The sequence below is a fragment of the Terrapene carolina genome, unplaced genomic scaffold (genome assembly GCF_002925995.2).
Source record: "Terrapene carolina triunguis isolate 2854851 unplaced genomic scaffold, T_m_triunguis-2.0 Scaffold247, whole genome shotgun sequence".
Classification (NCBI taxonomy): domain Eukaryota; kingdom Metazoa; phylum Chordata; order Testudines; family Emydidae; genus Terrapene; species Terrapene triunguis.
This window is the reverse complement of record NW_020664598.1, coordinates 3,096,614-3,121,217: the sequence shown is the minus strand read 5'-3', so window position 1 is coordinate 3,121,217 and position 24,604 is coordinate 3,096,614. Positions and strand designations below refer to the sequence as shown.

General features: G+C 48.6%; 4 protein-coding genes across 4 annotated transcripts in view; 2 read left to right on the top strand and 2 right to left on the bottom strand.

Moving 5' to 3' along the window:
* Positions 1-2,480, bottom strand: part of FAM227A (family with sequence similarity 227 member A) — a 49,731-nt gene extending 47,251 nt beyond the window's left edge. The window contains exon 1 of the mRNA XM_026657538.1: positions 2,415-2,480. The gene's annotated coding sequence lies outside the window, so the exon portion shown is untranslated. The remainder of the gene's footprint in view (positions 1-2,414) is intronic.
* Positions 2,481-2,700: 220 nt separating this feature from the next.
* On the top strand, positions 2,701-8,965 carry CBY1 (chibby family member 1, beta catenin antagonist). The gene is made up of 5 exons (XM_024208744.1): positions 2,701-2,808; positions 5,318-5,437; positions 6,061-6,166; positions 6,250-6,365; positions 8,181-8,965. Exons 1-5 carry the CDS (start codon positions 2,701-2,703, stop codon positions 8,259-8,261), a joined length of 531 nt encoding a protein of 176 aa, XP_024064512.1. The 3' UTR covers positions 8,262-8,965.
* A 944-nt stretch (positions 8,966-9,909) lies between these two features.
* TOMM22 (translocase of outer mitochondrial membrane 22) lies at positions 9,910-13,938 on the top strand. The gene is made up of 4 exons (XM_024208738.2): positions 9,910-10,037; positions 10,197-10,315; positions 10,799-10,916; positions 13,233-13,938. The coding sequence occupies exons 1-4, from the start codon at positions 9,945-9,947 to the stop codon at positions 13,305-13,307; spliced, it is 405 nt and encodes a 134-aa protein (XP_024064506.1). The 5' UTR covers positions 9,910-9,944; the 3' UTR covers positions 13,308-13,938.
* A 988-nt stretch (positions 13,939-14,926) lies between these two features.
* Positions 14,927-23,449, bottom strand: JOSD1 (Josephin domain containing 1). The gene is made up of 4 exons (XM_024208743.2): positions 23,057-23,449; positions 18,464-18,592; positions 18,149-18,343; positions 14,927-16,632 (listed from the first exon to the last, which is right to left on the bottom strand). The coding sequence occupies exons 1-4, from the start codon at positions 23,239-23,241 to the stop codon at positions 16,533-16,535; spliced, it is 609 nt and encodes a 202-aa protein (XP_024064511.1). The 5' UTR covers positions 23,242-23,449; the 3' UTR covers positions 14,927-16,532.
* Positions 23,450-24,604: the final 1,155 nt, after the last annotated feature.

Here is a 24,604-nt window from a genome sequence, read left to right as displayed (position 1 = left end):
TCTTCTTCCTCTCTCCCACTTCACTGCCTTCAAAACCAAATGCCCTTTGACAAACATTGCTGGATTTTGCTTTGAGTGGGTCCGTACTGAGATCCCTCTTGATAATTCTTCATTGCCACAGGCAGTAAGGACACTGCACCTCACGTGGAAAGGTCAGGAGATTTGTGGGGCTCAGATGAGTGGGAGAAGGTCGTTGGAGGACGATTCTCCCCATAACAATGGAAACAAACAGCCAGGCTATGTTTTAAGGCATAAGTAAGGATTCAGCAAGCTCAGATGTTTCCAGATAACACTTGTTTTGTGACCTCTTGTTTTCTCCCTGATATATATGCTGTATTTATTTGTATTACTTTTATAATTTTAACTGTAATTTCCTTGGGGCAGGCACCTTGTTATATACTTTACTTGTACAGTGCCTTAGGCCTGGTCTACACTACGACTTTAATTCGGATTTAGCTGCGTTAATCCGAATTAACCCTTCACCCGTCCACACTACAGAGCCAGTTAATTCGAATTAAAGGGCACTTAAAATCGATTTCTGTACTCCACCTCGACGAGCGGAGTAGCGCCTAAATCGATTTTGTTAATTCGAATTAGGGTTAGTGTGGCCGCACACCACCGAATTACTGTGTTTAAATTAATGGGGTAGTGTGGCTGCACACCACCGAATTAATGTGGTTAAAAACCGAATTAAGGTGCTTAGTGTGGCCGCGCACAATCGAATTTATACAACCTGTTTCCCAAATTCGAATTATCTAAATTCGGATTAATCCCGTAGTGTAGACATACCCTTACATACCTATAACACTATAATAAATAATAATAAATGGGAAATGTGTGGAAGGTCAGAGAAACTTAGGCGTGAAGGAGGGCGATATTAAACTATCAGGGTTTGGTAGCATTTTTAGGGTATGATGTGAGATGTCTGGGCATTCCTCCAGCCAATAAGCAGCAAGCAGGCCTGTCAAAAGTTCCTGTTTGAAAATATCAACCAAGATAATTCCCATTTGAGAATCTGGGAAAGCAGCTAGTTAGGAGGAAAGGGTGGAGAAGTGGCCCTCTGTCCTGATGAAATGAGTTTCCTTAAAAGAGGGACAAGGTGAGTGAGATAATATCTTTTACTGGACCAACTTGTACTGATGAAAGAGAAGAAGAGCTTTCGATCAACACCAGAGCTGAAGGTCTCAAGAGGAGCGACCTGGAAAGCTTGTCTCCTCTTTCACCCTCAGAAGTTGATCCAATACAAGCTATAACCTCACCCACATTGTGTCTCACACACCCTGGGACCAACAGGGCTACACCACCACCACAGCTCCTCAAAAGCACATCTTTTTGGGACGTGACTAGGACAGGGGTAGGCAACCTATGGCACGCGTGCCAAAGGCGGCACGCGAGCTAATTTTCAGTGGGGACTCAAACTTCCCGGGTCCTGGCCACCGGTCCGGGGGGCTCTGCATTTTAATGTTATTTTAAATGAAGCTTCTTAAACATTTTTAAAACCGTATTTACTTTACATACAACAATAGTTTAGTTATATATTATAGACTTATAGAAAGAGACCTTCTAAAAATGTTAAAATGTATTACTGGCACGTGAAACCTTAAATTAGAGTGAATAAATGAAGATTTGGCACACCACTTCTGAAAGGTTGCCGACCCCTGGACTAGGACATTGCAGGGTTGGCTGTTGTGTCTCGGGTGTCACCCCCGCCGCTGTTTGCCAGACTGGAGCTGGTACACGCAGGCCCCACGGGGCAGGGGGCTCTGGGGTAGCGCCTCCTCCCCTGCCCATCGGCAGCCCCGGACAGGCGGCCGGAACTGAACGGAGCCCTCGGGCTGCCCACGTGGACAGTTCAGCCCCTGGAGCAGCTCGGAGCTGGGAGGCTACAAAGGCCCCTAAAGGCCCCCCCCGCCCCGCGCTGCCAGCGGCTGCAGCGCAGAGCCTCAGCCCAGGGGGGATTTGTAACCCCGCCGCCAGCCCCGCCCGGGCTCCCAGCGCCTCCTGACGCCGCTCGGGGGCGCAGCGTTACCCCCGGCTTCGCACGGGCGGGGCTCACAGCGCGGAGAGCGGCTGAACCCCCGCTGGGGGGCGCCGGGCGCGGACACAGCCCGGGAGGGAGAGAGCCCCGCCCCCCGGCCGCTGCCGCCCAGGAGCCTGCCGGGTGGGTGCTGCCCGCGCACGGCTCACCGGAGCGCTTGCGGGAGCCCCCAGGAGGCGCTAGGCGGGAGAAGTCTCCAGCGAGGGCTCATTATATCTTGCCTCGCTAGGCGTCCCTCTATCACCATGGCAACCCAGCGGCGTAAACCATTCTCCTCCGCACTCCGAAGGGAGGGACCGCTCCCACTGGGTGGGGGAGGAGGGAGACAAGGAACTCGAGGTGAGGTAGCGAAAGAATGCCGTTGGCTCGCACTCACCTCCCTCTTCCATGGTACTGTCTAGCTTCAGAGTCTCCCCACGCGTGACCATTCGCGAGTCCGACACTACCATTCCGGGCTGGGGAAGGGGGGGGTCTGACATCTGATACCGGTTCATATCTCTGAACTCTCAGGGACGCTGAATACGGATCGTTCCATTCATGAGCCGATCCCTGGGGAGAGGATGTACTTTAACGTATGCCCTTATACAGAATAACGTTCTACCGGTTCCCGGCCTTCCCCTCTCCCCAGTGGTAGAGTCCTAACCCTCTTCCATCGAGGTGGTATGGCCCGTTCCCCCGCCGCAAACAGCTGCGGACTTCGAAGGCGTCAGATACGCATGCGCAAGACGGCCGGCGGTGGGCTACAAGGCAGAGTGAAACGCTTGGTGCAGGTGAGGTGCGGATTATGAGCTTTCCCGCCGCGCGGGTACTAGAAGGATAGGGGGACCTGGATGTTTCAGCCTCGTTTTTGATTTAAAGAGACAATGTCCACAATCTCCACTGACACCCCAATATCCCCCCCCGACACACGCGCGTGTCGCTGCGGTGACGGGCTCCCTGTAGCAGCCCCAGCCAGGCAGGTGGGTGACCAGATCCCAAGGGAGGGGCCGCGGGGAGCGCGCTGCACGGCTCCTGGGTGACCTCCGCCCTCTGCGGAGACACAGGGGCACACTGAGGCCTCCCGGCGGGCTGCTGCCCGGCCGCAGGGGTTTCAAAGGGAGAAGTGAGTCAGGGCTGCGTCTTCACTGCTGAGTTAGCCCGGATCTGGGAACCTGGGCTAGCCAAGCCCATATGTGACCGTGCACCCTGCTGAGCCCTACTCAGCTGTCACCCCTGTAGCCACATCCACACTGGCACTGCAGTAGCCTGGGTTAGGCGAGAGGATTTCTGGGGGCGTATCCCAGGGGTTTTAGCACTGCAGTAAGCGGAGCTATTCAAGGAATTTTTTGTAGCATGTTGTGGAAGAGCCCGTCTGTCCTTCCTGGGCCCCGGGGGAAGTGTTCTCAAGCCTGCCAAGCCAGTAAACTAAAGCACTTCCAGCTTGGGACTCTGCAGGCCCCGTGGAACATAGGATATAAACACTGAACCAGTGTACATAAACTGGTAGGTGAATTCTGGTGCAGGAGAAGAGAGTACATAGAAGAATAGATGTCGTTTGACTTCTATATTTGGGAGGGTGGGGGACACAGGGTCACATGTCCCCCAGAGGTGACATGGGGGGGATGGACACGCAGGGTCCTAGGCCCCAGGGAAGCAGAAGCGGCGTGTGGGGGAGCATGCAGGGTCATGTGCCCCTCCCTCCCACCCCCAATTTTAGCCTTCCATTTAGCACAGAGGTTTTCAAACTGTGGCATATCCCCCTAGGAGGAAGTGCCCCACAGTTTGAAAACTATCGCCTCCTGCCAGGAGCCAGCGGATCGGGAGCTGGAGGGAACTGCTTGGGGCCCTGGCTCTCAACACTGAGGGAGCCAGGGTACTGGCTGGAAGCCCAGCAGCCCTCCCTGCCCTGCTTCCCAAGCTGAGCTGCCTCTGCACGACCAGGCGCTCCCCAGGCAGGGTGGGTGGCACAACTCCAAGCTGCGCTTTGACGCACTCTTGCCTCTGCCCTGAAGGAGCCTGGGGTGGCACTGACCAACAACACCCCCTAGAACTGGTCCCTGCCCGGCTGCCACGAGATGCTCCCTGAAGTGCTCCTGGATCTGCTGCTGCTCCTGAGGAGCCAGGGCAGTGGCGAGCAAGCACCTCAAGGAGCTTCTTTGGGGGAGAGGCAAGAGCGCATCAAAGCGCAGCTTAGAGCTGTGCTGCCGGGAGTGCCCGGCGGTGCAGGGGAGCCAGCTAGCGCCCTCCAGTGTGGAGAGCCAGGGGCCTGGGCAGGCTGGGTGGCTCCCATCAGCTTCCAATCTGCCAGCTCCTGGCAGGAGGTGATAGTTTTCAAACTGGGGGCAGGGGGATGTGTCACATAGTTTGAAAACCTTTATGCTAAATGGAAGACAGAAATCTGGGTGGGGTGGGGGGAGAGGAGAGATGTGACGTGACTCCATGTCACCTCTGGTTTGGGGGGGGCAATGCTCCCCTGCTCTCCCCAGTCTCTGCCCCTGCATAGAAGGTAAAGAAAATCCAATCCTGGGGAATTATGGGAAGGCACTGAAGGATTAGTAGAACCTAAATTATGTAACCTGGGTTACAGTTTGCATTCACGCTGCAGAGTGGGTGTGTCACAGCCTGAGTTAAAGCAGAACCCAAGCTTTAACCCCCAGTCAGGCAAGCAAATCTGGATTCAAAGCCACTCCAAAAGCAGGTCAAAGGTTTTATTGTGGTGACAGCATGGGGTTTAGAACTAAAACCCAGGTAAGAGGCTGGGTTAACCATGCAGTGACGACATCCCTTTAAAGGGACTACTTCCTACAGGCAGATGAGGCTATTCCGGGGTGAATGCTTCATATAGAAGCTTTGTTCTTTTTAAAGTGGGACTGAACAAAGCTCTGAAAATGTACTTGGGGCTTCTGGTTTTAGAGTACAACTGATTAAAATCGATAAAATCCCCAGCTGATCAAATATTTGAGGAAACCAGTAGGTTTCTATAAAATAGTAACTGAAAATACTCTAAAATTACAATATGTACACTCAAGAAGACTCTTTCCAGAGGGAGCTTAAAAGATTCTCGCTCACTGAGGGCTCATCCCTAGGTCTTAAGAAGAGTTAAACAGTGATTTTAAATATATCCTATCATTTTACTTTTTTAAAGGCCATAATTTGTCTAAGCATAAATACTGAAAATTGGAACCAACAAACTGGAAATCCTAAGTATTCCATAGGGAATCATCCTGCGGTGTGAGGTTGGATAGATAAGAAACGTCTGAGGTTTTTTTTCTATGTTTTGTCCTTGTATCTGGAAAACAGGGCAAGGCAGCAGAGGTGAGCAGGCTTGGAGATTGGAAAGCCATGCCTCTCTTTGGGAACACATTCAGTCCAAAGAAAACTCCCCCTAGGAAATCAGCCTCTCTCTCTAACCTGCACTCGGTAAGTACTGGGTTCTAGGGATCTTCTATCAACCCTTTAATAACAAGGGGCAGGTGGTCTGCCTTAGAAATGTTATTTTGTCATGAGAGTTGTCACAATATTAGACACTTCACCCTACCCCTCCTCTCTTATATTCCCATCTGTTTCTCCTTCCTCTTCTGGTCCAGAATCATGACTGCTTACTGATGGCTGGATAATGAGAGCAGGAGTGGAATGTTTAGTTAGTGGCATACTTCACTCCATCTTCATTCAGAAGCCGGATTCACTGCACCTGAAACTTCTGTGTGCTTTTAATACTGACCCCAGTGGGGCAGGGGCTTTCCTTACAGTTGTCACCAAAGATAAAGTAGGCCCCGGAGAATGAACTCCCCTCATATCCCTAAAGATAGCTCTTTTAGTTCAGGGGTGACGTATGTTGGAAGGAGACTCTGTATAGGTGTGTGTGAGACAGAAGCTTGTACTGCAGAAGCATGTGCAATGTTAATAATAGGACATCAGATTCCATGGCCACTGGTACAGCACCTTTCACAAGAATGCCAGTCACTTTAGGAAAAGTGAAGGTGTGAGGGAAAGTATGGAGAGAAAAAATGAAAATTCTAGAAAACATTGAATTCTTTCGGCAGCTGGACAGATCGACCCGTGAAATTGAGCTGGGCCTGGACTATGGCACTCCCAACATGACCCTCACTGGACAGAGTCTGAAGTTTGAGAATGGCCAATGGATAGCAGGTGAGGAGCTGCTCCTGTTGCTTTGGTCTGGGAGGGTTGTGGAGTTACCTGATGATTATAACTTTGGCCTGTCTCTCCTTTAGAGTCAGGGAGCAGCAGTGGGGATCGCAGGGAGACACAGCGCCTGCGCAAGCGGAACCAGCAGTTGGAGGAAGAAAACAATCTCCTGCGTCTGAAAGTGGATATCCTGCTGGACATGGTGAGGATGGGGAGATTCACCTCTCTGAAGTGACCAGAAATGCCCCCGAGACAGAGTGAAGAGCTCTGGGTCATCCCAAAAACACAGATCCTAATGCCAACCTGTGTCCCTGCTCCCATTCACACTGAGCCCTACCTCGCTGTTAGGCACACTTAACAACGGTAGTGATTGTGCAAGAGTGAAAACTGACTTCATCCACTTCCTCCCCAAGAGGAGGAGGTAGTCAAGGTCTCTTCAGCAGAAGAGCTGGATTACAGTGAGTACCATATTTGAGAGGAGGGGCCTGAACATCTGGATGATATGGGAAGACTTCCCCCATACCTTGAGTGTTTTCCAATTTCTATTTGTACATTAGTATCTTCTCATCTCCCTTCTAGCATCTGCTTGTCACTGTTGGGCTTCCGCACAGTCAGTGAAATGAAGACCTTGACCATTCATGGTCACTTGAGATCTTAGGTTCCATAAGGCCTCCCTTTTTGCAAGAGTAATGAAAAAGATCGTTCATCTCCATATAGTCTTTTACCCCAAAGACCATTATAAACTGAAATACAGCCATACACAGGGATCACCGCTTCCATGAAAAAAATGCAGCCACTCCTGGAGTGAAACATGGTAACTATTTAACAAAGTAAGAATGTTAACCGCTATGTCGGGGCGGCCAAATTTACTGAGCTTCCGAGTCACGTACGTCAATCTTCAGAAGTTCAAGAGCTGAGGTGCACCTGCTGGGGATAGGGGCTTCTGCCCTGCGGCAGGGTCTCAGGACTTCAGCCCGGTCCTGCTGAAGCCCCAAGCCCTGGCAGGTGCACCCCATGGGGTTGAAGCCCCGAGACTCCCCCTTCCTGCTGGACAGAAGCCAGAGGCAATGCGCAGGAGGGGGGTACGTGGGATCACATGCCCCCCCCCCCCAGATCTTTGCTAGGATTTGCTGATCCCGCTCGGTCACATGGTGCCATTGGGCCCTCTCCCTGCACAGCAGCTGCTGGAGCTGGCAAGCTGGGAACTGCAGCCATGGGGAGAGGCAGTGACATACAGCTGGGAGTTTCAGGGAGAACCCCTAAGGTTAAGAGGGAGGCGTGCCTGGGAGGGCGTGACTCAAGCTGTTGGGAGGGGGGTGAACCTTTAAATTGTGACCCCCCTGCTCTCAGGCACCAGTTGTCTATAGCAGAAGCCCCAAGCCGCACCGCTCCACCCCTCATCTGGTAGGTGGAGAATGGAGGTGTTGTGGGGGGCTCTGTGAGCTGCATTTTAACTCTAAAAGAGCTGCGATTTGGCCTCCCCTGCGCTATGTCATCCTGACGAAATAGCAATTTGGATAATTACATTCTCCTTCCCTAAATTCCTTCTGCAGTTTCAGTTGGAAAGATGTTTTTGTGGTTAAAGCACAGTCAGGAGATCTGTGCTCTCCATAGAGTTTCTGGGTGGCCTTGGGCAACTCAGTGAACCTTCGTGCCTCAGTTTCCCTCTCTGTAAAATGAGAATGATATTTCTCTACCTCACGCAAGGTCTTTGGACACAGTATGCTGTGAAATCCAAAGTATTAATTGGGGAAACTCTTTCTCACTTCTTCCTAAAGCTGTTGTATAGTGTGTTTATAGTACAGACTCAGAACCTGCTGAGTTCCACCCCAAAGGTGCCTGTGTATCTGTGGTGTATGTCTGTAAAGTGCTTAGGGATCCTGCTGGGTTGAAGGGACTTTAGAGATATAAGTTAGATAGTACTTTCCTTGTTCTGGTGTATGTCTTATAAAAACAATACTCCATGGGAATGTGAGGGATTATTCTTACTCTTATTCTTGCCTGCTTTTGGTTGCAGCTCTCTGAGACCACAGCTGAGTCCCATCTGATGGAGAAGGAGCTGGAGGACCTGAAGAGTCACAGCCGGAGGAGGAAGTGAACAACAGCAAGAAACGGGGTTAGCGGACGGGCAAGCAAGGGAATTTGGTTTGAATTCTCCATCACCCATGCAAGCAGGGCTCCTAAAGCTGAAGGGCTCCTAAAGCCTGGCTGGGGCAGCTTCATTGTTTTGGTAGCACTTGGTGATATTACAGTCCGCTGGACAGGTAGCCAAGTTCCCAGGCTTGAAATGTTAATGGGGCCTCCAATCAGAAGGATCTACTATACTACTCCATAGAGCTGCTGCAATGCTCTTGATAAGTCACTGTAGGACATGTTCTGTAGTGATGAACATCTGTTTCTCCCAGACCACTCCTCACTTCTTTTCCTCTATAGACCTGCCACTCAAGGCACAGAGCCGTTGATGGAAGCACATGTTGATAATCTGTTTTCTCAAGGAGTGTTGGGCAAGAGTCCTTTCTATATTGTGAGCAGAGGAGTATTTGTGAGTGGATGGTAGGGAAGATGTCTTTGTATATGTGCATGGCCTTAGTGTCTCTGGTTTGCAGATTCTGTATGGGTCTCCTTGCTAATATCTCACAAGCTTCAGATTGGCCCTTCCCCTGACTCCTGTTCTAAAAATCAAATAACATCCTAAACTAAAATAGTCTTTCCATTTTCAGATATTTATTATTATTATTTTTGTACAAACCATTAACTCTGCTTCCTGCTGTTGGCAGGTGGGTTTCTGGAATTGTTTGTTCTCCTGAGTGTTTCTTACGTTTGTATAAAATGAAAACAAATTAAAAAAATTCTATAAAATTAAAACAAATCACATTTGTGAATCAGTTACATTCTTGCGAAGGTCGGGATCAGGTTACAGGCACATGTGTATATATACACACGCACGCACACATATATAAAAACAGTAGCACCTATAAGCCCTACCTGAAAGCAGGCCCCAGAGTGCTAGACACTGCATAGACATGTAGTGAGAAACAGTCCTTGCCCTGAAGAGCTTACAGTCTGGTTACATAGGATAGACAAAGGGTAAGAGGGGAAACAGGTGGAGTGATTCATTCAAGGTCACACAGCAGGTCAGTGGCAGATCTGGGAATAAAAAGCCAGTCTCTTGAGTCCTACGTCAGTGCCCTATACACTAACCCAACATTGCCTCCATCTCACAGAGATGTATTATGCCCTTCCTCCATGAGCCATGGCACAACTACTGGTCATTTCCTTCTGCAGCAAAGGAGATGAGCAAGTGGGGGAGGGCCAGGGTCTAATTTTCCCTCTGCATACCCACTTCGCAAGGTGTCAGGGCAAGAGCCTGTTACCTGCAGGGTTAAACTAGGGGCATGAGCCTTTGGAAGCAGAGGGGCCAGGAAGCAGTGGGCAATGGAGGAGGCCACCTAGGAGTTACTGATAGATGGAAGAGGTGGAGAGGAAAGGCAAGGCTAGGGGCTGTGCAGCGGCTGTGGGGCAGCAGCGATGGAGCATGGGAGAGAGCAGCTAGGCTGGGGCGCAGGCTAGGGCCCCTTGCCCTGATGGAGTTGCAGATCTGGGCAGGAGAGGCCGCTGGGGGGGAGGTTGACCACTAGAGGCCGCTCTCTCCCCCAGCTCTCAGCCCCTCCCGCGTGACTGTCGCTCGCCTCCCTTCCGGTGTGTCTGTCCGCTGCCGGGGCCTCGGTCTCGTCGGCTCTCTTCCGGTTCCGGTGTCCCCCCCTCTGTCCTGGTTGCAGCCATGGCCGCCGCGTCGCCCCTGTCCCCCGAGGAGCTGCTGCTGCCGAAGGGCGGCCCGGGCCAGGCGGAGGAGGAGCTGGAGGACGACGACGAGGTACCGGGCCGCCGGGTGGCGGGGCAGGGAGCAGGGGCAGCGTAGCCGTCCGCGGGCTCCATGTGCGAGGCTGGGGTGACCCCGGGCGTGGGGGGCGCAGGGCAGGGGTCGTTCCCAGCGGCATCTCACGGGTCTGACTCCGAGCCTCTCCTCCCCCAGCTGGACGAGACCCTGAGCGAGCGGCTCTGGGGCCTGACCGAGATGTTCCCGGAGAGCGTCCGGACCGCGGCGGGAGCTACCTTCGATTTGTCCCTCTCTGTGGCCCAGAGACTGTACCGGTGAGAAGGCGGCGCCGGGGGCGTGGCTGGGTCTGGCTGTCCCGGGCGGGGGCGGGTTGTCGGGGCCGCGTGGCTTTTTTCAGGTCACCAATCAGATACCGCGCTGCCGGTGCTGCGTTCTCTCCCCCTGCCACGGGTTGTTGGGTTTGTGTGCGAGCGTCAGTGGGCAGCGCAGATTGTGCTGAAGGTGTGTGTAGTAACGCTACACATCCTGCTAAAGCATACAGCAGAGTATGGGAGCCGGGACTGGAACAGCAAAGGCGACTACAGATTAGGTTCAGGTGCTTTGGCAGAGCTACGTGGAGTGTGCAAGACTGGAATATCAAAAATTAGTCCAAATCAGGATTGAGGTACCCAGGCAGAGCAGTATGGGAGTTTCTCTTGGTCCTCCCTTTGTAGAGGCAGAAGGGGAACAGGGGTCTGTCCCATATAAAAGAGAAGGGAAATCAAGATTTTTCTGTCATGATTATTTTTTCTCTCTAGATTCTCCAGGGCAGCTCTGTGGATTGGGAGTACCTCCTTCATGATCCTCGTTCTTCCTGTTGTATTTGAAACTGAGAAACTGCAGATGGAGCAACAGCAGCAGCTGCAGCAGCGACAGGTGATCCTGAAACCTCAAGACCCTTTCTCCATTGCAGTCCATGAACACAGGCTAATACTCTTTGGTTGCCTTGCAACATAGAGATTAGCAGACGATGATGGGGTTTTGGGGGCTTCATAAACCTTGTCTTGCCTGAGTCACCAGGATTCCCCCCCTTCTTTTTCTAATACCAGCAGTTTCAAACTCATTTAGCAGAGAGGAGAGGGCTTGATTTCATGTTCAATTATGATCCGGGGGCCAGGGCATAAATTCAGGATGGCATATGATCCTCAATCCACAGCACAAATCCCACTGATGTCAGTGGGAGGTTCACACAGAGATCAAAGGGGCAATACAGCCTTTATGTAGTAACTAAAGTTTTTATTCATTTTTTTATTCCTAGCAACTCTCTCCCCTCAAGGCTGCACTCGCACCCACTACCCCATTCCATCTGCTAGAGTTATCAGTTAATGCTGACGTTGGCATGTCATCACTGGATTTTTACAGTGGCTACTTCAATCAGATTAAAAGGGGGAAGGGGAATTCATCACTCTTACTCATTGTTCCAAGCTCTCTGCAGATTCAGGCAGCTGACATATTTAGTTCTTATGTGGAAGGTGCTCTTTGCAGCAGTGAGGGCTAAAAGCTGATTTGGGCTGGGGGCAATGTTCCCCCTCATTTTTTACACCTATGTACGGAATGAATTTTGTTATGTGCACCAATACAGAGGTGATGTATGGCGGAGGTGGGTCCGAGGAGTTCGGCATGTGGGAGGAGGCTTAGGGGTGGAGGGGCAAGGGCTCTGGCTGGAGATGTGGGCTCTGGAGTGGAGCCAGGGATGAGGCGTTTGGGGTGCAGGCTGCCCTTGGGCTGTGGTGGAGAGAGAGGACTCCCCCAGGCCTCTCTTGCCACAGCAGCCCGGGGCTGGGCAAGAGAGCCTTTCCCCGCTGCATGCCTGCGTAGACCTTGACAGCCTGCTGCATAGCTGCACAGCTTAGAGGGAACTTAGGCTGGGGTGTGGGGAAAGAGCTCTTAAATCAGTGGTGGGCAAACTTTGGCCCTTCAGGGTAATCCACTGGCAGGCCACGAGACTATTTACATTGACCGTCCACAGGCCCAGCAGCCCGCAGCTCCCAGTGGCTGCGGTTCGCCGTTCCCGGACAATGGGAGCTACGGGAAGCGGCGTGGGGCCACAGGGACGCACTGGCCGCCGCTTCCCACAGCTCCTATTGGCCAGGAACTGTGAGCAGCCGTATCTGCGGACGGTCAATGTAAACACTGTCTCGTGGTCCGCTAGCGGATTACCCTGATGGGCTGCATGCGGCCTGTAGGTTGCCCACCACTTGTTTAGATTCTGCACAACCTGAGTATATCATGCAGCCATCAAATACATCATAGGCCTGATACAGCTCATGGGCCACATGTTTGATACCCTTGACTAAGAGTACTAGGGTGAGATGACTTCTTTTCCCTTTGCCATCTGAATAAGTCTACAGCAGTTAAGTTAGCTGTCATAGCAGAGGGGGAATGGTATTGCAAAGTGACAGGAGTATTGCACTCTCAGCCCTGCAGAGTGAGTTAAAAACATAAGAACAGCCATACTGGGCCAGACCAATGGTCCATCTAGCCCAGTATCCTGTCTTCCGACAGTGGCCAATGCCAAATGCTTTGGAGGGAATAAACAGAACAAGGCAATTGAGTGATCCATTCCCCGTTGTCCCAATTATACTTTTGCCCTTCACAACATCCCCTGGCAACAATTTCCACAGATTGACTGTGTGTTGTGTGAAGTACTTCCTTTTGTTTTAAACCTGCTGCCTATTAATTGCATTGGGTGACCACTGATTTTGGGGTTATGCAAAGTGGTAAATAACACTTTCTCATTCATTTTCGCCTCACCGTTTATGATTTTATAGACCTCTATTGTATCTCCCCTTAGTTGTCTCTTTTCCGAGCTGAATAGTCCCAATCTTTTTAATCTCTCCACATAACATTGTTAGCTTTTTTTGTCTGCTGCTGCACCCATTGAGTGCATGTTTTCAGAGAACTATCCATGACTCCAAGATCTTTCTTGAATGGTAACAGCTAATTTAGTCCCCATCATTTTGTATGTATAGTTGAGATTGTTTTCCAATATGCATTACTTTGCATTTATCAACACTGAATTTCATCTACCATTTTGTTGCCCAGTCACAAATGTGGAGCTCTTATTATTGGAGGTGCTAAACCTCCTCCTTACTGGAACTCTGGGGGCAGGGAGGGAGGGGTGCTATACTGTTTTCAGTCTTTATAGTTAATCTGAATAGTTTTTTTTTAACCCAGTATCATCTCTTGCAGATTCTCTTAGGACCCACTACAGGGCTGTCTGGCAGTATGCCAGGGGCCCTGCCTCCACTTTCTGGAAAGATCTAACTTCCAAAAGCTGCTTCAGATCCATATCACATGGAGAGACCTCAACATTGATTCATTTGAACTGTTGATTTGTCAGGGTGGGCATTTCCCCCCCTTTTTTTTTTTAAACTTTGGGACACTGACCTATCCATAATGGGGCAAAATCCCCTCTCCTGGACCTTTTTTTTGATGGGCTTCTCCCTGTAGCTTCCCCTTCAGAGGTCACAAGTTTTTCCTTTTATCCAATCAGTCCATGCAGTGAGCAGTTAGAGACTTTAAAATGAAAAGCTCCTGCTGTGGACTCCTTACCTTGGGCCACAAGTTAGGTTCTGGCCAGTTTGTTCAGTAAATTCTGCAATCAAAAGAAAATCCTGTATTTCTCCTGGCTAAATCAAGGCCAGAAGAGGCCACCGATAGAAAGGAAGGCGTGTATTTACCAAGAGGCAGAGTGGATCACAAAGGGTAGTAAGTTTCATCTGAGCCCTGTGGGGAAAACTTGTTTTCAAATATTTTCCTTGCAATTTCTTTTGTTGGAGGAGGAAAGGGGAGCACATTTGGTTAAAGACTGTGCTGATTCTGTTTGCATCATAAATCAACTACATTTTGGAAATCAGCTGTATACTTTTTTGTATTAAGTATTAAATAAATTCAACCCAAACATGGTGTGTTTAGTAGACATCCCTTGTCCCCCCAGATACTAATGGAAAATTAGAGTAGATGTTGCAGCTTTGCACCCAGATGGGTGGTTATCCTCTAGTTTTATGTAAACTGTTAGCTGTGATGGGGTGGGAGATGAGATGGTTCCACCTTAAGACAGCTTAGATAGGTAAGAAATTTTGGATAACTTAGCAATGTCTCAGGAGTGGTATCCTAGGGTTACCTATAGTCAACTAGATGGTTCCGGATCAGAGTTCAGAAGCGGTTTGATGAAGGTAGTTTCTCCCAAGAAGGCCACAACTTCATAACAAAGAACAATTTATTTTTTCCTTTACATACCATGTTACAGAACAATTCAGCTGAACACACAGAAGTGACAGGACACTTTATATGGAGATTTTTCCATTTTTAATATTTGGTTAAACAAAATACATCTCTGTAAACAAACCCAAGACAAGGCTATAACAAAACCAAACAAGCAAGAAAACAAACATGGGCTTCCCCACTCCTAAGCAGTGGGATTAGTCTGTTTCCCCTCCCTCTGTCACCACAGCACTATTCCCCAGGGATGTGATCATACAGTTTCCCTTTTCCTGAGCAGCTGGATCACACCCTTTCCCTGGGGGTTAAGCAGTGACATTAGATACAAATATAGGGAGGCAGCCCTACAATGTTTTTAAAACATCTTTGCATATTGTGCACTGATCCATTGGCTTGCGGCTTCCATGCAAACAGGGTCTCTCCAAAGTGCGATTTTAATCAGCATAGAAAATTCTTTTGCTGTTGATTTTTTTCCCTTCCCTTTTAGAAAATGGCTTCAAGTCATAAGCAGAATTCCTGCTTGTGATGTGTTTAAAAATTCTGCCAGCTGGTTTTGGTCACTGGAATGTGGTGGTAAGAAGGAAGTAGGGCTCTTGTAGAAATAGAAACACTGGGTTTGGACTGTAGAACGTGCAGAAGAGCCACTGCCAACATGTTGTCAGGAGGCTGCAGCATGGTGCCTGTAGGATGTCCAGGGTTGACCACACCACCACTCTTGTCCTGTTGCCACATGGCCTCTGTTTTCTGTTGCAAAGGGAAGGCTTTGGTGGTTTGTAAGTTTAGCTTCAGACACTGGCTTACCCAGGGTGGTTTCCATCACTGTTCTACACTTGCTGTTATAACTGGGAGGACAGCATGTGCATTAGGAAATGAGACAAACAGTTGTAACATATCTTGACCAGGAAGAGTCAATAGTAGTGTGAAATTCATCCCAAACTCACCCTTTCCTCTTTCTGCTGCGGAAGGAATGATTAAACTACACCCAGCACCTGGTGGCATAGGAAAAAACACTGAGTGAAAGAATCCTACTGGAGTCTCCCTGTCTCTTAGTCACTTTTCTCTGCAGGAGGGAACAGAGGGTGAGGTGATTCAGCAGTCAAGGGAATATCTGTCAGCCAAAACCAAAGTACTTGGTTCAGCTACCATGCTAGACAATCTGCCTTTACCATCAGAAAGACTCTCTCATGTACCCTGTACGCATCTCTCCCAGTAACTGCTGATGATGATAGGAGGCAGAGAAATCTAGAATTGCAATGCCTCTCTTTGATTTTGCTTTGCGTAACTCCTAGTTTATTTGTAGAAGAGTTTCTCCACCCTCTTTCTTCCTCTCTCATGGCCATGGCTAGTCTTCCACAGAGGAGGAAAATAAGAGGAAATAACTCCCTCCTTCCTCTTAAACACCTTCAGTTTTATTCCCTTCTCTGCAATCAGCTCCTGAACTAACAAGTGCACATACAGGAACAATTAAGATGTTATATACCGCACCAATGAAAACCCCCTACAAGCCTCCGGTGGCCTCTCTCACTCCAGATGTGATGCTTCTGAACCAGCCTAAACTTGCTACCACTTCTACTCCCTAATCAGCCTGCCCTGCACTATCCAAAGAAGCATCTAAGCCATCTGCATAACAAAAATCCCTAAAAACATTAGAGAAGAATCCCCCAACCTACCCCAAGAGTTTCTTTAAAGATAGGTTGTCCCTAACCCTTGGCACAAACCCTCACTAAACAGGAGATTCTACAGAGCACCATACCATTGCTAGTGTTCGACAGTTTCCTGAGAGTCCCCCATGATTTGCAAATGTATCCAGCATAGTTTGCTTTGGGGGTAGAGACTGTTTCAGAGAGGAGGCAGCATGCTTGACACCTTCCATCCAAAGAAGTTTTGTTAAGTCTGGAGGGAGTAGTGTCCAACCACAATTAGTCTTTAAGATATTGGGGTATGGGGAAGAATCAGCAGAGTGTTCCAAACACCTTATCCCCAAAGCCTATTTTAAAGAGCACTATGCAAGGTAATCAGTTTAAAAGCATAGAGCTCACTCTCCTCTCCTCATTAAAAAGTGACTGGCTTCCTTCCTCATCCATTCCGGCCCCCACAATACCCTATGCCACTGTCCTATTGCACCATCAATACAGAAAGAAAAGAGACCAATGAAAGGAAGTTCCAGAGGAAAAGAGCTAGGGCACCCATTATCCAGGTCAAAGGACATCAGGGGGTTGTGGGGGGAGGGACAGGAGCTGTAGTGAGAAAGGACAGGGCAAATCCGGGTCACATGTCAGCTCTCCAGCTCTGATGTGCTTCCACCTCCTCTGGCACCACCAGCAGAAGTTCACAGTTCTTTCCTCTCAGCTGGTGTTTCAAAAATTTCCTGTGGAAATGGGAAGAAGGGCAAAAGTGAGGTGAAACAACAAAATCCAGAATAAGTAGTAGTGGCTCTGCAAAGCCCTTTAGGAGTAAAGACTTATTAAATAAGCAGATGTGACAAGATACGTAGGAAGATAATAGGTGAAGAGGTCATTTTTTACCATCACTTTTCTTACAAGTGCATATTAAAATTCTAACTAGATCCATACACCACCTGGCAGGTTATTTCAGAACTACATGGGCATAGTTAACTTCATTATTAGAGTTTATACAAAAAAATCTTGCCTGTTCTCCAAGGACACACGCACCTATTCTTGTGAATTGGCAAGATGTAGTGCGACTGAAACAAACAAACTGACTTCTTTAAGTTTCAGAGATCAGCAATCTCATCAATTTCAAAGCACTCCCCCCCCCCCCCCCCCAAGGTGGGGTGACTGGGAGGAAACAGAAGGATGACATGGTAAACCTAGTGACACAGAATGATTACTGGCAGCCTATGAACTGGGATCTGATGCATTTTTTCAGCCTCTCTGACTCAGTGATTTATCCAATAGCAAAGATAGGACAAATAATATGAAAATAAAAATTTTAAATTTCCCTTATATATTTTGCCAAAAAAGTTCCCAAAATGTTATACACAGGAATCATTCACTTAATGCTGAAATGCAACAGTTTTGAGACTGAAACATTAACCATTCCAAACCAGCAGTATTAAGCAGCAATCATAGGAGTGAATTAATTCTCTACTGAAAGTTACACACATGGAATTTTAGGTTGTCAGGACGTCATTCTATTCACTAATTCTTGATTGGCACGACCAGCTCTACAGACATTGCTAGAGCACAGTTCCCCGAACTAGAATCAATTTATCTGGGGCATCAAGGCTAATCATTATGGTTTTCAGCATGTGAGGAGCAAATGCCACAAATCTTCGTTGACCATGAACGGTAAGAACCACAATTTTACACTCTAATGTGAAAGACATGGAAAATTTAGCACAAGCACAGAAGTGCCACCTGGATCTCAGAAAGAACAGGAAAGTGGGCAGAGGCTCATTAGCCATTGTAGAAATGGTTTAAGGAAAAAAGCTGCATTTTTCAAATTAAATCCTCTCTCTGTTGGACACACACAATAACTGACTATCAGTGGAACCCTATCAAGTGCTCCCCATCTAAAGAAACATGATAGAGCATGGTGGGTCGGTCCATTACAGGTGTCACCACAAATTAACCATCTGGGTTAATCTACAATCATCATGGTGACAAAACCAGCAGCCCTAGGAAGGAAGCCCAGGCTCTCCTGAACTTTAAAGTCTCCTATTAGCTAAATTGTTTTCTTAGCTTCACAGAAATGAGACACATGGGGTAAGATCCAGGAGGGGCATATGAATTTCATTCCCATTCTTCAGTCTTTGCTATCAGAATTCATGAACTGTATTGTACCAGATACTAGGTGTTAAAGGCAGATGCTTAATTTGTAATAGGGCTAGGAGTAGGGGATTTTGATGGAAGGAGACTCACCTGAGCTCACTTTCACCTCCAATCCACTCTGGCATCTTGAGTTTGGAGTCGAGATTGTAGTAGGTGCCTCCCACCTCCCGGACGCAGATCCAGTGCTGTCGTTTAAGGGGGAGCTTCAGGGGACCCCAGCAGAGGCTGGAGGGCAGATTCATGATGAAGCCCATCACATTAGAGAGGGCAATGACATTAACATCCCTGGGCAAGCAGAGAGAGCAGAGATGGTATTCAGTTATTTCTCCTACTTCCTCGGTTATAAACCCTAGCACAAGGCAGCTATCTCCCAAACTATAGCAATTAAAAGCTAGTTCTCAGTACCTGCGCTTGTCCCACCAAACTGCTTCATAGCCTTTGGTCTGAAGCGCTGCCATGATGACATTCACATCGTAGTTCCCGTTTCCCAGCATGCTCTTCTTGTGTGGTGTCACCATGGTGTTGGGAGACAGTCTGTGAACACAAAGTGAAAGAATATTGTTGCAGGAGTTCATTGTATCCATCTCCCAGGCTCACACATCCATATTCTAGTTAGAAGTGGCACTGGTTGTTGTACCTGTATCCCATGCAGTTTTAATACAAAGTTCAGTGAAAGGTGAGGATTCAATGGGAAGGTTGTGCAATCCAATTTATTATACATCCTCACAGTTCAAAATCCCAATCGGACAACTGGCAGAGCCTGGCATCTTCAACCTGAACTAGTCTGTTCTCTCTTACCCAGCAGGCAGAGAAATTGACAAGGTATTGGTTCAGCCCTGACTAAAAAGGAAAAGGGTAATGTCATTTAGATGGGAAGCCTCCAAAGAGTACTGGAATTGACTGGGTCTGACCCTACTAAACTCATAAGAAAGGATGAGCTCACAGCACCCCAGAGTGGTTTGGCTGCTGGTATGTTTTCATGTTTGCCAAGGAAGAAGTACTCATGTATATAAAATCCATCACTGTAGCATCTGGGAACCTATTAAAACAAGCAGTACTACCACTAGATGGACCAACTGTCAATGCTATTACAATAATAGCTCAACAGCTAAGCTTGCTGGTGAGTAAATCTCTCTTCGCTGCCATTTAAACATTCACTCAGAAGCTTGCCTAGACATTATTATTTGTTTGTATTATGACAGCACCGCAACAGCAGCCACAATCAGGATCAGGGTTCCATCATGTTGTGTACTGTGCAGACATATAGGAAGACAGTCTCCCCACCAAAGAGCTTACAATCTCAATAGACAAGGCACAGGGCAAAGGGGGAAGGCATATATCCTACAAGCAGGCCAGTTAGAGTGATGGTTGGCAAATATCCAGTTAATTACATTTTGTTATTGTTCTGTATTTTTTTTTTTAAATATGATTTGCAGGGAGGAGAAGGCAGGAAGGAATTAGGGAAGGGATGGAGGCAGCGAAAGGGAGAGGGGAGGAGTAACTGAGGAGGGCCAATAGCTGAGAAGTGCAGCTAACTGCAGAGGATCCATAAGGAAAAGGGGTGGGAGGGAGTTGGAGTAAGATAGTCAAATCAGCAGAGGTCAGATTGAAGAAATTAGTTCGATGACAACACTAGCATCCAAAGGTTGCTGCTTCCAGTGCTTCTGTGCCTGGCTCCAGCTGGAAAAGTCACCCACATATTAGCTCCATCCCCAGGAGCTCCTGCTCTTCCTCCCACATGGCTGGGGGAGCAGAGATGCCTGCTTGGTTCCTTACACTGTGCCCTGAAGGCTGTCAAACTTTGGTGGACAGCCAGATGGAACAACTTGTGCAGGCTAAGGCTGTCCACTAAAAATACCCTGATGCTAGAGCATTCCACCATAAAGCCCTTGACACCAGGAAGGGAGAGGCAGCTTTTCACATAACCAGGTCCCAGGCCATCAGGGCCTAAGTGGGCAGCATTTTGCACTAACATAAGCTTCTAGGTAGTCTTCAGAGGCAGCCACAGAAGATTATGTTGGCGTAATCCAACCCAAAAGTGATGGGCCTATAAAAGGGAGGGAAGGCTTGAAACAAGGTGTTAATAGGAAAGGCTACTAATACCACTGGTGTGTTTCTGAGCAAGGGTCAAATTACTGCTTCTTTCAACATGGTCAGCATATTACTGTGCCAAAAAGAGAGGCAGCAACACTCACAAGTAATTATGGTCCCAAAATTTCAACTGGCTTTTACTGGTCACACAAAAGCTGCATATCACACGTAGTTGGCCACAACTCTTCCAGGATATCCACTTCCAACACTTAACTGTACTTCTTCAAGAATATTGACTCTGCATATTTACACTCATATGACATGCAGGCTGGTGCTGCTAAGCAGCATGATAATAGAAATAATAGCACGTAGAAGCCCCAATTACAGACCAGAACCCCACTGTGCTAGGCGCTGTACAAACAAAACAAAACACACACAAAAAGAGAGCGAGACCCTGCCCCAGAGAGCTTACATTCTATAAACAGTGCCCACATTTATAAGAGAGCTGTAAGGCTACAACCACTTTTGTTCTTTCCAGAGGAGTAGAATTCAGAGAAGAAAAGGAAAGTTGTATAAATATGTGTAGGTAACACACAAACTGTTACTGGTGAGTAAAATTTCCTCTCTGAGAACTGCCTCTATGTATTCCTACTAGTGTGTGCACCTAGCATGTGGTGTAGAACCCACAGAACGAGAGATCAGCTGAGTTTAATTACACAAGGAATGCAGAGCTGCACTCCCAAAACAGAGCATGCGATCTAGATTCCAAGCTGTACAAATACAGCTGTGTACGTATACATGTAGAATTCGAGGTAGCTGTCCCACAGATTATAAAACGGAATTGTTATGGAAGTATGTCACTGATGTGCAATAGCCTTAATGGAGTAAGCCCCAAGACCGTAAGGTACTGTCATCCTGGCTAATCAGATCTCAGAACACAAACTAGTCCTCTTTGACAGATGTTGTGTGTATATGCAAATAAAAGACTCTTGACATCTAGGGTATGCAATCTAACTTCTTGTGAATAGGAATAAGGTCTGAAGAAGAATACCAGGACATGAGTGGTCTAATCCAGATGGAAGCCTGGTCCCAAATTTTGCTATATATTTGAGATGAATATGTAGGACGCATTTTGTCTCTATGGAATACAACGAAGGGGGGTTCAACTATTAAAGCCTGCAATTCAATAACTTTTCTTGTAGATGTGATTATAGTTACAAAGGCTGTCTTTGGTGACTGGTAAGGACTCAAAGGGCAAGTCATTAGTTTTGTCACTACCAGGTTTAGATCCCATGTTCAGTAAGTTCACTGTTCGGTGCGGATACATTCACCAAACCTCTAGGGAATCTAATGACACAGTGAGATGATTGAAGACAGTAGAACTGTCAACTGAAGCACAGAATGCTGAAGATGGCATGTAGTTCTTCAACCTCTCCTTGCCTTCAATTAAGTTCAGCAAGTAATCCACGATAGATACAATGGAGGCAAAGCATGGAGACAGGTTCTTTTCCACTGCCCATATGCAAAACCTCTTCCACTTCTGAGAAAGATCTTTCAAACACAGAAGCCCAGTCCAATAGAAATGCATCCGTGATTAAGTTCTGTTCCTGTGCTGGAACAAAACCACCAGCACTTTTCATTGCTGACTACTGACAGCTCCACTTCTTGATCAGTATGTTAATTATGGTCCATTTTGAAGACTACTCATGATAGTATTGTAGTCTGATTTAAGATTGGAAAAGAAAATGTGTTACAGTCAATCAAAGAAAGATATATGGGTGAGCCGGATACCATTCTCATGGGACCGCCTGCTGCTTCTCAGAAGAGTAGCTATGGGGAAAAACACTTCCCTGCTCATTGATACAGAACACTGCTATTGTGTTGTCAGCATAGGAGGGCTACACAAACCTTGATCAATGGCAGAAAGGACTTTAGGTCACGTCCCCTGACATGAAGTTTCAGAACATTTATTTACGTGGAGCTTGGCTTCTCACATATTCCAGACTATCAAATTCTGGTAATGGATCTCCAGCCCAAATTAGATTAATCTGAAATGACTACTATGGACAGAGATGGAGAATCAAAGGGGATTCCCTTTAGTATATTGATGGAGTTAAGTGACTTTCAAAGTAGTATTCACAAGCGCTCCCATGAAAATGTAGGAAAAGCATAAAATACTTCAAATTTTATCATAAAATCAAGACTATTGACTGGATTATTTCTTTTCATATTTAAACAAAAAACTCCATATTTAAAAAAGTTATCCAAAATTGCTGCAGGATTTGCACCACAGTGTCACAGATCACAGGGACCTAGCTGCAGAATTTAGATCCAGCTTGCCAGAGTATACAGGACCTTGCCTGTGTGAAAATATAGAGGCAATAATATTTCATTCATAAATGAACACCAAGAATCACTCATTTGATCACAGAATAGCACAGGAAGTAGACATAGGCTCTAACTTGCAGCTGTTTAGAAGTTTTTGGACAGAACTACATCAAATTTTTTTCATTCTGACCCATTTTTCAGTCCTCTCCTACCCTCCCCACTCTCAGGCCAACCACTTGACCACAAGGCAAATGAAGTATTTTGATGGGAATAATTTACCTTTTAAAAAAAACAGGAAGGGAGAAATTTAGGAAACACTATGAAAGAGCATTGGGGAGGGAGAGAATTATGGCTGGCCTATTACATAAGGGCATCTGCAACTGAGTCCTTGCACCCCAAAGTGGCAGCCTGAACAGTATGAGGGACAAGAAATGGTGTGTGGTGGTGGTGGTGATGGTGGGGGCAGGGGGGATAAGGGTTTTTCCATCATTAATACAGGAGATTTGTGTGACAGCAGTGTCAGACTCTGAACAACCTCCCTCTCCCCCTTGACACTCGCACAAAGGGTATTTCAGATACTCATCCCAGAAATAAAGTGCAAAAAGGGAACTAACAATGCCAGTGCAGGGTACTCCCTACCTCTGGAAAATCTCTTGCAGTGTTTCCCGGGTGAAGGCATTGCTGTCCTGGAAGACATTATTGAGGGCATGGAGAGCACACAGCTCCCTACGCTGTTTCTCATGGTAAATACGCAGTGGTGCCAGCTGTGGTGGCTCAGGAGACTCCGATTTGGTTTTGTCACCTTTCCATGGCACGCAACTCATTTTTTCATAGGGTAGTTGTGGGAAGATAGTGAGAAACAGAGGAGTCTGAAGTTTCTCCCCCCCTCTGCAATCAAAACAAGAGCCCACTGATCCCTTCTTTTATAGGCAAATCCTGCTTCCAGCTGGCAAACCCTCTTGTGCTTTTCAGTTTGTTTAGTAATTGCTTGCAAAAATCACGTAGGAATCTGTAACATTTTTTCCCTCCCTCCCTCCTCCCCCACCCCATAAAAAGTTGCTGTTGGGGTATTTCCTTCCCTCTGTCTCCTCCCCAAAAATATCAAAATAAGATTTAAATCCGATTAGCATCAGGATACCAGCTGGAATTTATCACATCGCTCCTTTTCTTCCATCTCCTTTGGTCTGTAGCACCGCTAAAAAGGATCCAGGGCAGGCTGGGAAGAAATGCCCACCCCCAGGAAACCAAACTAGGTAGGATGAGGCCAGTCTCAGAGGCCGTTTGCAGGAGCCTCGGGGGCGTCTCAGCAGCCTTTCTCCATCCCTTTGGGAGTGGCTGTGTCCTGAAAAGCAGATGCCAAGGGCTGGGGAGGGAAGCGGCCTCTCGCAAGGCGTGAGGGCGGGAGCTCCTCGCCAAGTCCTGCCACGCTCCTAAGCAGGGAAGAGAAGCCTCGGTTAGCCCGTCAGAAAAAGCAGTGGCACAAAGCGCATCGGGCCAGGGCAGGTTCCCGTGGGGCTCCCGGCGGGCGGGGGGAGGGGGGAGCCCGCTCGAGGCATTTCTACCCCGATCCCCCCGGAGAGCAGCGGGAGCGGGCAGCCCCCACCCTCTGGTGCCGAGTGCCAGTGCCAGGGCGCCCCCCCCCCAGCGCGGCCCTGAGGCACCGTGTGGCCGGGGAGCGCTCGCCCCGCGCGGGGGGCGGCAGCGGGGCAGGGCCCGTTCCCCCCGGGGGGGCGCTCCCCACATGAGGGCGAAGCCCGAGGAGAGCCGGGGCATGGCGGGACCGGGCGGCTCCCCAGGGCGGGGGCTGGTCCCGCCCGGCGGGGAGATGCAGCGGCCGCGGTGTCCCCCTCCCGGGGAGCCCCCTACTCACCGCCTGCCAGCCCCGACCTCCCCGGATCAACAGCCACCCCCAGGTGTCCCCGCGCACGCGCGCGGCCAACCCGCCCCGCGTAAGGCGCGTGCTCTGGCCCTGCCCCGCACACGCTTACGCAGCCTGAACGCTCAGGGCGCCGTTCCATGCGAGTGATGACGTCATTGCAATCTGCTCGCCTCATGTCCGGCAGCTGTGCCGAGTGCTGACCTGAGTCCCCGCGACCAGGGAGCACGAGCCTGCGCGGTGCTCTGCCAGTGCATAGAGCCTGCAGCCTGGCCATGGGTTAGTCACCCACTGCATCAGCCTGTGTTGCT

What these genes read in the sequence shown, in the direction of transcription:
- JOSD1 (XM_024208743.2), bottom strand. Translation starts at nt 23,241, where the DNA reads ATGAGTTGCGTGCCATGGAAAGGTGACAAAACCAAATCGGAGTCTCCT. An exon ending in GTTTGGTGGGACAAGCGCAG is followed by an intron (nt 18,344 to 18,463) that starts GTACTGAGAACT and finishes CTGCTTGCCCAG; the next exon opens with GGATGTTAATGTCATTGCCC. An exon ending in GGAGGTGAAAGTGAGCTCAG is followed by an intron (nt 16,633 to 18,148) that starts GTGAGTCTCCTT and finishes CCATTTCCACAG; the next exon opens with GAAATTTTTGAAACACCAGC.
- TOMM22 (XM_024208738.2), top strand. Translation starts at nt 9,945, where the DNA reads ATGGCCGCCGCGTCGCCCCTGTCCCCCGAGGAGCTGCTGCTGCCGAAG. An exon ending in AGCTGGAGGACGACGACGAG is followed by an intron (nt 10,038 to 10,196) that starts GTACCGGGCCGC and finishes CTCCTCCCCCAG; the next exon opens with CTGGACGAGACCCTGAGCGA. An exon ending in GTGGCCCAGAGACTGTACCG is followed by an intron (nt 10,316 to 10,798) that starts GTGAGAAGGCGG and finishes TTTTCTCTCTAG; the next exon opens with ATTCTCCAGGGCAGCTCTGT.
- CBY1 (XM_024208744.1), top strand. Translation starts at nt 2,701, where the DNA reads ATGGCCCGTTCCCCCGCCGCAAACAGCTGCGGACTTCGAAGGCGTCAG. An exon ending in CTCTCTCTAACCTGCACTCG is followed by an intron (nt 5,438 to 6,060) that starts GTAAGTACTGGG and finishes TTCTTTCGGCAG; the next exon opens with CTGGACAGATCGACCCGTGA. An exon ending in GAATGGCCAATGGATAGCAG is followed by an intron (nt 6,167 to 6,249) that starts GTGAGGAGCTGC and finishes TCTCTCCTTTAG; the next exon opens with AGTCAGGGAGCAGCAGTGGG.